This window comes from Notolabrus celidotus, chromosome 12 (assembly GCF_009762535.1).
Source record: "Notolabrus celidotus isolate fNotCel1 chromosome 12, fNotCel1.pri, whole genome shotgun sequence".
NCBI classification, from domain to species: domain Eukaryota; kingdom Metazoa; phylum Chordata; class Actinopteri; order Labriformes; family Labridae; genus Notolabrus; species Notolabrus celidotus.
Genome location: NC_048283.1, coordinates 13,291,264 through 13,303,667, shown reverse-complemented (window position 1 = coordinate 13,303,667; position 12,404 = coordinate 13,291,264). Strand labels below are relative to the sequence as shown.

Genomic DNA, 12,404 nt, shown 5'->3' with positions numbered 1-12,404 from the left:
CAACCCCATTGACATATGCTCAATAAAACTTGTTCTCTGTGATGGATTACACAACTTTAACAAGTTTCATAACTGTGGTCATCCATTGAATACACTACACCGGCTACAAACTACATAAAATTGGTTTAATTGGCCTTGATAAATGCACTCATTGCACTCAGAATACTACTGACACCTGCATGCACTTTGGCACTGCACAACTGTTAAGTAATTTTGGGTCCAGGTCACAGATCACCTATCTCACATACTGGGCAGCCACATCCTCTTATGCCCCCAGCTCTGCATCTTAGGAGATATATCTAAAGCACAAACATGAAACCCTACATCTAGTGCACTACTCACAGCTCTAGCTATTGCCAAGAAAACAATCCTCCTAAACTGGAAATAAAAAAAAAACTCATCAATATTGCTCAATGGAAGAATCTTCTAATACAACATATATCCCTAGAAAAAACTTTCTGCCTCTCTCAATCACAAATCAGCTGCCTTCTCCAAAACCTGGTCTACATTCATCAATAAACTTAACTCTGTTATTGCCTGATTCCCAATCCACAGCACTAACTCAAACACATAGACCAACTTCTTTTACTTATTTTTACATGCACACATGCACACACGCACACTACCCTCTCCCTATATGTCCCCTAACAGCACTCACACTCACTGTACTATAAACGCTAAATGTATGTCAACATCACACAACATATTCGACACTTGACACTTAATTATTATTATTATTATTATTTTTTAATTGACTTATTTTCTTTCTGTTATTATCATGTATATGCATGTGTGCATGTATGTGTACGTATATATGCATATATATATGTGTGTGTATGTCTGTCTGTCTGTCTGTCTGTCTGTCTGTCTGTATGTATGTATGTGTATATGTTTTGTGTACACATGTGGCTACAATAATAAAAATAATAATAACAAAAAAAATTACTCCAAGTCAAAAGCCAAAAAAAAAAATGTAAAAATGTTTTACAACATCCAAGACTTATAAAAAGACTTAGAAAATGATAGAGTTGAATGTTTTTGGTCTTAGAGTTACCAAAAGATGAAACACTCTGTATATCTTTTAAAAACTGGGTCACTTTCGTAGGAGACATAACATTCATTTTGAAGCTGACTTGAAGGCAGTCGTTTGCCACTTGATGAGGATGTTTTTGATTGAATTAGCTCAATCTCAGAGTTATCTTAGAAACTATCATACTTCAACTTCAACTTCAGTGCTTCTGCTTGGGTAAATATCCAGTTTAGTAACTGTAGCTCTGCTGGAACGCCATCAAACACAAGAATACATGCACATGTCACAGTGGACTGATGTGCCTGTCTGCCTTTTTTTAGTCCCTTGGCACCACACTAAAGTAATTTGTCGGCCGTCTATTAGATTACGATGGAGGATGATAGTGTGTCTTTGTAAAACCCTCTGTGTAATCATATTACCACCTTGTCTGTCCGTCTGTCAGTGTGGTCAGACTCATAAGAGACAAGCCAGGCCTGCAACATACTACAGCCATGTGTAAGAGCATTTGCAGTGTGTGTGTGTGTGTGTGTGTGTGTGTGTGTGTGTGTGTGTGTGTGTGTGTGTGTGTGTGTGTGTGTGTGTGTGTGTGTGTGTGGGGGGGTGTGTGTGGGGGTGTGTGGGTGTGTGGGTGTGTGGGTGTGTGGGTGTGTGTGTGTGTGTGTGTGTATTCATTTGTCTCCAGTAGTGTGCAGGGCTAGGTCTCTTGGCAGAGTGTCTAACCATGTGGAAATGATTATTAGCCCTGGCCCTTTTTTAAAGAGACATCAGGGAGACATGTTGAGAGAAAGAGAGAAAACAGAGAGAGCAGCAGACATAAATTAAAAAGTGAAAGGTGGATCATTGTGATGGTGTGCTGAAAGCTGGAGAAATTAATTTGAAAGCAAGGTGTAAGAGGAGGTGTTGGTGAAAGGATGGATTTGAGGGTGTAGAGCTTTTTTCATTGCTCTGATTGCTTTGTGACAGCGAAATATTTGTATATCTATGCAAGTAGGGTAGAGATGGAGGGAATGAGGTGAGAAACCAGGGCAGATGAATGAAGTGTTGGTAGGCAATTAGAGAAGAAGAAAAAGAAACTGGAGAAAATTCCGGTACTTGGCAGAACAGTGGCCTAAATATTAGTCCTGTTGGCTGATGCACGTTAGACTGAACTTTGTCCGGCCACAGTCCTTCTTTCCCCCCTCTTCTTCCTCCTTTCCCTCCACCCTCCTCCATCACAGGACACTCTGCTGAGCACTAATGTGTTGATATCATCCTGCGGTCTCCCAGCAGCATGATCTCACCCGCCAAGGGGATAGAGGGATCGACTGAAGCACTAGCGCCACTGTGACCAAGTTGATATAGTGATTTGTTTTGGTGGTCAAAGCAGCAGCAGCTTTCATTTGGGGAGAAAACCCCACAGTGGTCTGAGTGCGGTTGTGGCCTGGCGTTTCTTCCTAAAGCTCCTCCATAAGAGCTGATGTGAACTCACAAAACACACAGCCAAGTCTGTGGTCTCTATGTGGCCTGTATGTGGTGGCAGTTTGGATTTTTCTTCCCAGGCTGGATTTGAGGAAGGTCACACTGAGGGAAAGTCTGTGCAGCGGTGCATGTGTGTGGTCATGGAAGGCCTCAGGTGCTGTGAGTAAAGATTGGACCTGATGTTATACAGCAGATCTTGGTGTGAGGTTTGAAGAATGAGGAAGAGCTAGTAATTTTCACTCCTTTCATGCACCTTTCATCTCTTTCCCCCTCTGTGTGTTCTCTCTATTTTCCATCTGTCTGCAGTCTCCGTCTCACTCTATTGCCTGCAGTGTACTTTCACCAGCCAAGTTTCTGCTCTGTTCTCATTCAAACAACATTGCCTTACTTATATGTGAATGTTTGCCTGTTGTGGAATCCAATCTGTATGAAGGTGGAAGAGGTCGAGTTGTTCATGTTGAATTCTCAGGTGCAGCTGTGTTGTACTGTGAGTTTCGATGTAGTCAGTCTTGCTGGTGGGGTGTTTTGTATCTCTGCTGGGATTAGATGAATTTTTCAGATATTTTGGATGGTTTTAATTTATTAATATAACTCTGTTTTTCTCAGGTTGAGCACTGGAGAGGGAGATGGAGCATGGTGTCCTGCAGGACCAGTTTTCCCTGGCGGATCAGAATATCTTCAGGTTAGATTCTCATTTTTCTGTGGTTTGCTTAATTATTAATTATGCCATGTACATTTTTTAGAAATAACATTGAGTTGTTATAACTACTTATTTATATAACTTTGATAAATACTTAAATCCACTCAAAGCTTAGTGGATGGGTTAGTTGGCTTAGCCTAAAGACTGTAAATAGAGGTACACAGCAGCATGACTCACCCACCAGTGCTTTTTAAGGACACTAATTAAAATAGTTTTTTCAAGTTTGCACAAATGCATGATTTAAAAACACAAAGTTTATGGTGTATATCAGCAAGTCAAGCTGTTTCTTTTTTTGTGCAAAGCTGAACTAATTTCTGGAGTCTGTAGCTTTGTATTTAAATGCCAGTTATGATACTTATTCATACTTTATTCTCTGCAGCAAAGTCAAAAGGCTTATTTTCTGAATTTCAACTAACATCTTTCATTCTACAGCAAGATTCAATCTATATGTCTATAGTCAAAGTCAAAATCAAAGTCAAAGTCTTCTTTATTGTCAAATAAACGGCAGTTTGCACTAGACATACTGAGGATTTGATATTACGTTTCTCTCTCAGACCCTAGCAATGACAACAACAGATAAACATAGGAAAGCTAGAAAAAGATAAGAAGTAAGCTAATACAAATGATAAGATACAGTTTAAAACTGTGCAAAAACTTTGCTATAATGCAATTTAAAAATCAAAGTGAGTGCGTGCGTGTTCAGTCCTGAGGATGACAGACCTCAACGTTGATTTGGGGAGGGGGTCAGTGACTGGGTTAAGTCTGTGAAGGGGGCACCATGTGAAGAGGGGGCAAAACAGGGAACAAGTTCAGCATCCTGACTGCCTGGTGGATAAAACTGTTCCTCAATCTGCTGGTTCTGGCCCGGAGACTGCATATTAATATATACATTTATCAGTGTGTTTTAATAATGTCCTTCCTGTCTCTTGCAGGTAGATCTGCATAAACTTCATTTCCTGGCTCTGGTAGGCACCCAGGGTCGTCATGCCGATGGTCATGGTCAGGAGTTTGCTCGCAGTTACCGGCTCCGCTACTCCAGGGATGGAGTGAAATGGATCACCTGGAAGGACCGTTGGAGCCAGGAAGTAAGAATATATTTTTTTCTATTAAAAAAAAAACATGGAACCAAAGTCTGTGTGTTTCATACATATTCGTATCATTAAAACAACAATTAGGTTCTCTTCACAAGGAGTGTAGCCAGAGTTGACTTTGTGTTATTGATAGAACACAGATTCATGTTCAGTTACCAATTTAATAGAAATTTCTGTTAAAACACAGATTGCTGAACTTGTCATCTGGGTTTGATTCATTTATTATTTATTAGAAAGTAGAGGAGTGTGACGATGTGCAAACGAAATGTTATCTTGAAGCAGCCTTCACTGCCTGAGTTTTCAACACTATGTAATAAATGGCTTCCTTGTATTTTATAACTGTCCTACATCATATCAAGGCAAATTAGACTTCAAACCAAACAAAGAGTCACACAGTTTTTCTCTTTTCAAAAACTGGTTTTCAGAACATTGCCATGCAACAAATATTATGACAGTGCATGTTAAACTTCAGACGAAGGCTGCCCTGACAAAAACTGTGCCTCAGGCTCTAAAATCAGGCCTTCTTCACACCTTTGTGTTTATTTGGTTCATTTGAACTCTCCTTGGATTAATAGAATTAAATGTTGCAAGCTAAATAAAAAAGTCTGAGCCTTCAGGCTAAATCCATTCAACTCTGCAGGTAGCAGGAGAGAAGAGTGATGTTCTCTTTGATTAAAAACTTGTGCTTTTCTTTCCCTCAGGTGGTGTCAGGGAATGAGAACACCTATGATGTTGTGCTTAAAGACCTGGGCCCCCCCATTGTAGCCCGCATGGTGCGATTCTACCCCCTGGCTGACCGAGTTATGAGTGTTTGCCTTCGGGTGGAGCTCTATGGTTGTGTATGGAATGGTAAGTTTGCACGGTGAAGACAACCAAAATACAAAATGGGCCTGATCTTCTCGTTACTGAGGTATTCATATGGTCAGTTTGTTCTGAGTCGTGCCCTCCAGACCTTGATAAATCACACCACTTTTCATATAGTAATGGTGAACAGCATTTTTCCATCCTAGATTTATTCCTTTGGCACCAGAGGGACAATGGGGGAATTTGTTAGATGGCAATGATTACGAGTGCATGTTTTTCGCAATACATCCCCATGCATTAATTCAAGGCGTTGCATCAAATTTACAGCCTGAGTGGGGTTAGCTCAAATAAAAGAAGCCACACTAGAGATGAAATGTGTTGGTCTCCATGTATCCTGGAGCACAAGGCTGACTAGCTGAGAATTTATGACTGGCTTACCTCCTCTCTTTTCCCCATCCACCTCCCTCAGACATCATCAGCCTGCCTGTAAATCAGAGCTGTCACCACAGCTAAAAGCTCCAGTTCCCGGTTTGTGTCTTCAGGGAGAGCATCTTTCTAAAATATGCCTTAACGCTGATACTGATGAAGTGCAGCTCAGTTCATCCACAAGCAACAGATTACACTGAAATTTAAGAATGGCAAGCTTTACATAGTTTCATCCTCTTATATCTTTAAACTTGATAAACATATAAACTCCTAAACTTTTTATACTCTGAGGCTTTTATCCAAAATTAAATCTGTTGTATCTTTTAATGATTTTGAGCTCTTGATTCATTCTTTTATCTCCACTACTGTAATGCACTTTACACTGGCATTAACCAGACCTCCCTCGCTCGCTTACAGTTAGTCCAAAACGTGGCTGCTCGCCTTTTAACAGGAACCCGCAAGCATGAACATATCAGCCCCGTTCTCGCCTCCCTCCACTGGCTCCCTGTCCATTTTAGAATTCATTTTAAAATTTTAATGTTTGTTTTTAAGTCACTAAATGGTCTGGCACCTCAGTTCATCTCTGACCTCATACACATCTACGCCCCCTCCAGAGCACTGAGGTCTGCTGATCAGATGCATCTTGTCGTGCCAGAAAGCCGACAAAAGACGAGACCGAGCTTTTTCAGTGGTAGCTCCTAAACTGTGGAATGAGATACACACCCAAGTCAAAATGGCCCCCACCCTGGATACTTTTAAATCACGTCTTAAAACTCATTTTTACTCCTTGGCTTTTAATATAGCATGAGAGTTTGTGTTGGTCTCTGTTTGTCTTTTAATATTACTGTATTTTAAATTTTACTATTATTTATTTCTACTGTTTGTATTTTTTGGCAGCACTTTGGTAACCTTGTTGTTTTTAAAATGTGCCATATAAATAAAATGGATTGGATTGGATTGGATTATATCATCTTCATCAACTATGGCCACTGCACAGTGTCTGTCTGTCCTGTGCTTATTGTTTCACCCTCACAGCCCTCACACATCTGAGTGCAAAATCACACACAGAGACGCTTATTTAAGTGCAAACAGAGCATTCTGAATATATACTGTAAATCCTATGTGAAATGTTGTTTATTATGGGTAGAAGAGCGGCAGGCTGCAGTCTGTGTTGCTGACGTCACCTCTGCAGGACTGATTAGCTGTATATTGGAACAGGGGGACTTGAGTTTCACTGGTTAATGGTGCCTGGGTCCAACAGGCCTTAGCAGCAGACTTCTTCATTTGTTTTACTTCTTAAAACAACAGCCTCTCTGAAACAGTGATTACTTAGAATCTTTGGCTAAAGGTAAACTGCAGCTGTTACATATCTGTCTTTTAACCCTCCTGTTATGTTGCGGGTCAAATTGACACATTTTGAAGTTCAAAAATAAAAATGTTAAAAGTATTTTCTCGGTATGAAACTTCTTCTGCTCGGCTTAATTAGCGTGGACAACCTATAGAATGAAAATGGTTAATTTCACACATTTGCAGTCCCCCCTGCATGTTTATATTACATAGACACTGTGCATGGGTCAATTTGACCCTGCAGTCAAAGTGGAGGCTAAAAGGGGTCAGAAGTGTCAAATACTAAATGTTTCTTTGCAACTGTGTGACATATTTCAACCCAATCACATTCCAATGTACATACAAGAAGTTTTAACATGAATTCTCATAAAAAAAACGAGTGAATTATCCTCATTGAACTATGATCTGTGAGAATTAAAGAACACCAATGCACTAAATATTGATTTAAATGGTTAGTAATGGAGTTAATAATGAGATTTAAAAAATGTTTATTGGGATTTGTTTGGATTCTGAAACTTTTGAATCATTAAATATGCCCCGTCAAGTTGACCCTAGAACATTATTGCTGTCCCTAAGAAAAGAACATAACAGGATGGTTAAATATGACATTTTAAAACACATTTTTTGTATCAACAGTCACATGACAAATACTAATTAATCTTCATTCCTTTGTCTCAGATGGGCTGAAAGCTTACACAGCCCCACTGGGCAACGTCATGCACCTATCTGGCATGCCCATCTATCTGAACGACTCTACCTACGATGGAAGCACTGAACAAGGGTAAGATATTCAGCAGCTTTTGTTTGCTTTTACATTCCTATGTATGAGTTAGAATCTCATCTACCTGCATTCACATCTCCTCCTTCGTTTTGTTAGTTTTCACACATCCTTAGCTCTAAAACTCATTCCCGTTTTGACAAACACAATCGAAATAAAGATTCATAAGTGTTACAGTCAACAATGTGGAGGGGCTCAATCAGTGGAATACCAAAGCTTCTCCACAGCGGCCGGCACATCTGTTAGCACTGAAGTGGGATCTCAGCCAAATCCTTTGTTGAAAGTTTATTCTGGTGTCCGCCTAATCGAAAGGGAATGACATTATTTTTCTAAGATGCTCAGGGATTTGAGGCGTGTTTCCTGGCCATAATGTTTTGGCAAGGAGGGAAGGAGGGGTGAAGTATGAATGAGGAGGGGGTTGCTAAAGGTCCACACTTGCATGTGCTGTGCGGTTAATGGGGTTGAAATGTTTTGCTAGCGGTTGAGCTAACACTTTTGATGTAATCCAGACATTTTTGTGGTAGATTTGTGTGTGTGCGTGTGAGAGAGAAAGAGAGTGGGGCTGGGCGAGCTGGGACTCATTTGGTGGCCCAGTTGCATTGCTTTGTTTCTGTTGAGGTGTGTGTTTGAATGTGAAACAGAGAAAGAGGAAAACCACTGTGGAGTGTTAGAATATGTGGGCCGACATGTTTCCGTGTATATCTATGTATATATGCTTATTTATGCATCCTTGCATGCCAGTACAAGATATATTCATAAATAGAAAGTGACAGGCAGCCCACAGTGGCTAGCATTATTTCTGCACAGAGCTACATGTAAAAATGCTGCTGTGTGTGTTTGTGTGCAGGATGCAGTTTGGAGGCCTGGGTCAGCTCTGTGACGGTGTCCTAGGAGGAGATGACTTCATACAAACTAAAGAGCTGAGGGTGTGGCCTGGGTATGACTACCTTGGATGGAGCCGGGAAGCCCTCGGGCAAGGCAGCGTGGACATTGAGTTTCACTTCGAGAAACCACGTATCTTCCACAAAATGCAGGTAGGAAAGTGAAAGTTTGTAAAATAGTGTTGAAGAATATATGAGGGTCACGCAGGACATTGTTATCCCACAGGAATCTCAGACAGCAAAGGGCAGCCTCTAAATCAGAGCTGTCATCGAGGCTAAAAGCTGCAGCTCGTGGTCTTTGTCTGCAGGGAAACCATCTCCTGAAATATGCAGAGAAGGGTATCACGAAGTAGTGCAAGCCAGAGATTATGAAGAATCTGTAGAACATCTAGTTTTACAGTCAGTCTCTTATCTCGTCCTGTATGTGATCTGATTATTGTAAAGAGTCTTTATTGTGTTAGTGTGTCAGGGTTATGGAGGTCATTGTTATTCCAGTGAGATCTCTTTGAGGCAGAGTGCTTCATTATTAATGCACTGACTCTGATTTGATTCCAGCCAAGGACATTGGTTTAAAGTCATGCCCAGGTCTTACAATTTCTCTTTTCTACTTAGAAACAGCAGCTATCTATTTAATACAGAGTATGAAAGTTATGAAACAGTTAAAAATCCTCTGAAAAACAATCATCTAAAAAGAACAGAACAGGACAGACTATAAATGTATTTGTTTTTCCTACGAGGAGATTATCTGGTTACAGTTTTGAGCACCTTGATGCATAAATCTGCATATAAAGAAGTAAGTAAAAGAAGTAAAAATGTTGATTTAATTTGTGTTACTCTTTCATTTTAGAAATGAAGAGAGCAGCTAAATTATTCCTACTTCATATGAAGATAAGTTTGCAGAGACAGAGTGATTTGTTAATAAATACATGTTGTTGATTAATGATCATTCTAGCACAAGACAAGGATGTCATTGTGATCATGTGACGGGCATTAGTCTAATTGTTTCTTTTGCAGCTGATGGAGTACAACCTCTCAAAAAAACCTAAATGTTACAACCCAGGATGAGTGTAGGGATAAGGGGAAGCCTGTGTTCTCAGGCAAACAAGCTGTTTATTGTTTGAAAACCCACACATCAAAGAACACAAGTTTGTAAGCTTTGGCTTACCAAAATACAAACACAAAGAGGAGTCAGAGAACACAAAGAGAAGGGTTGTGGGTGGTGCTAATTTCACCACCCACAATTATCTTAACACAGTGCAAAAAGTAGAATGCAATTAAACTAACTAAACCTAATAGTCAATTACAGATGCAACATGATGAGAGCTTAAAAAGTTAACAATAGGTGCATTTCGACCAAGAGTTCCGGGGTCTTTTAGCCCCCAGAACTACCTCCCCCGGAACTAAAAGGTTCCTGTGCCCCCATTGTTGTCTGCGTTTCGACCGCGGGCTGAAGTCCCTGTAGATTGTGCAAATCAGGCCAGTGACGTATGGAGAAAAAATGATAATAATAATAATATTTTGCAATCTTAATAAAAAACTAAACTAGTATGCCCAGGAACCCCCTCTGTGTTTCAACAACTGTGTAAACTCCACAAACACTGTTATGTTCAACCGAAAGTCCCAGGACCTTTGAAAAGTACTACCCACCAAGCAGGGGCTTTTCAGGGGGCAGATTATCTACCCCTGAACTAAATTTAGACCCTGGTTCCTCCGGTCGAAACACACATAGTTCAGGGGTAAAGTCCCTGCGGTAGAAAAACACCTAATAAGTGTTACACAAAGCAAAGTTACAATAAGTGATCTATAAGTTAACAAAAGCTGCACAGGAGACACAGGAAATATAAGTTTTATTACATCACTGCTTCCTGAGCAAGCCAACTGATTCTTTTTAAGAGGACCCGGGGGGTGAGCTACGAAGGAAGATTTGCATTTATTGAAGTTACTTCAGGGTTACCTCTGTGTTTTCAGAACTAGGCCGGTGGCTCACTTCTTGCCTGGGTTGATTACCATCATAACTTAAGCTGAACACCCTCACCTGCAGATTGTGTTCAGCATAACAATCCACCTACTGACCAATTAATTTGCTTGATCGTGGAGCTCTGTTAGCTGACCATGAGAGGAGGAGGAAGAAAGATGGGAAGAACGGGTCCACCCATACGATTTTTCATGTGACTATTATTATGAATTAAAGTTGTTAATTGTGCATTCCTGACATCATTCGTCAACAGAGACTAAATAGGCTTGCATCAGAGTTGATGTATATGAAATTACACGTCTTTGAATTATGTTTCTATATTCATTTGTTCTATCTCTTTATTGTTCCCCTTAATATCGTCTGGACTGCAGCTGAAATACTGTGTCTTAAAACTGTCACATGCTACAAAATATTTCAGAGCAACAAATCAGTTTCAGGGAATAAAGTGGAGTTAATGTTGTCAGATCCGTGATGGGAAAGGGATATTGTAATTTGTGCATTCACCCTTGACGTTTCTCCTATCTGACAGTTCTTTCTTCAGTTTTGCAGATGTGTTGATTGTAGTCTGAATTATGTGTTAAACTTCTTCATATCCCTAGTATGCATAATATAATATATTATATAATTATCTTGCCATATTATGTTATATTACATTATTATTGTTTACTACAACTCACAGTCATATTACATACCCATATTTATTTTTATTTTTTGCTTAATCTGTCATTACCAACCATAATCAGACCATGTCAACCTGTCACTACTGAATCATTTTAATTGATACTTCCTATAATTACTGCTATTTAATCTAAATTCCATTTGTAACATTGTATATATCTAAATTGTATTCTATCTTTATTTATCCCCCCCGGGATCAATAAAGTATTATCTTATCTTATCTTATCTTATCTTATCTTATCTTATCTTATCTTATCTTATCTTATCTTATCTTATCTTATCTTATCTTATCTTATCTTATCTTATCTTATCTTATCTTATCTTATCTTATCTTATCTTATCTTATCTTATCTTATCTTATCTTATCTTATCTTAGTGATGAAAAAAATAAAAAGACAATCTACTGAATGCAGACGCGCTCATGGGGACTCTGAGTCCCCTTAGCATGATCTCCTTTTGTCAGGGTAAGTCTAGCAAGATGGATAGATAGATGGGTAGCAGGTGATTGGTGGATGACTGTGGAAGGAGGTGGAGATGCAGGATCTGGGTGAGTTGGATGGTCTTTGAAACTGCTGTTGACATCATGCTCTGGGATCCACCATGAACAAATGACACCTCACTCGACCTAATTTACCAAGCACCGAAAAACAACAACGACGAGAACAGCAGAAACTCCAAACGGAAGCCCTGAGGATCATAACACTCCCACAGTAGAGTTATTTGTTTTTGCCTTTTTATTTAAGTAGCAGTAACATTGTCATCCTGCGCTAGAAAGCAGCATTTTGAGCAGAATAGTTCGGCAGCCTTTTAATTAGTTTTAGTGTGCCATTGTTTATCATGGGACAGTGCGTCTGAGCTTGGCTCTTTGGGTGCCACTGGGTTGCATCACAGTCTGTTTGTGCGTCTGTGTGGCTTTTGGGGTTAGTTTGTGGAGCAACAAGAGGGGAAGATAATATGAAGCAAGTCAGTTTGAAATATAACTGTGTTGTCTCTTTGGACGCAGAGTGGAATGTCGGTTTGGGTGGGATTCACTCTATACATGTGCATACTTTACGGCACAAATCCCCAGCCTGTGTTATAAAGTGACAAGTAATCTTGAGGTCTTGCTTTTGATTGTGATCCAAACTTCCCGCCTGCACTCTCTGCTTCTTTCCCGCCTCACATAGTCATTATTATTTTAGTGTTTCTCAGTGGTATTCCAAGTGTTTCTCCAAAACTTATCCTGAGTTTCCTGTC

The 12,404-nt window shown here is 39.9% G+C and overlaps 1 protein-coding gene across 4 annotated transcripts in view; it reads left to right on the top strand.

The window, feature by feature from the left end:
- ddr1 (discoidin domain receptor tyrosine kinase 1) overlaps positions 1-12,404 on the top strand; it is a 54,837-nt gene that overhangs the window by 24,018 nt on the left and 18,415 nt on the right. For all 4 annotated transcript variants that reach the window (XM_034697215.1, XM_034697217.1, XM_034697218.1 and 1 more), the window contains exons 4-8: positions 3,095-3,170; positions 4,121-4,273; positions 4,981-5,128; positions 7,535-7,637; positions 8,482-8,668. In XM_034697215.1, coding sequence (XP_034553106.1) covers positions 3,095-3,170; positions 4,121-4,273; positions 4,981-5,128; positions 7,535-7,637; positions 8,482-8,668 — 667 coding nt within the window. The remainder of the gene's footprint in view (positions 1-3,094; positions 3,171-4,120; positions 4,274-4,980; positions 5,129-7,534; positions 7,638-8,481; positions 8,669-12,404) is intronic.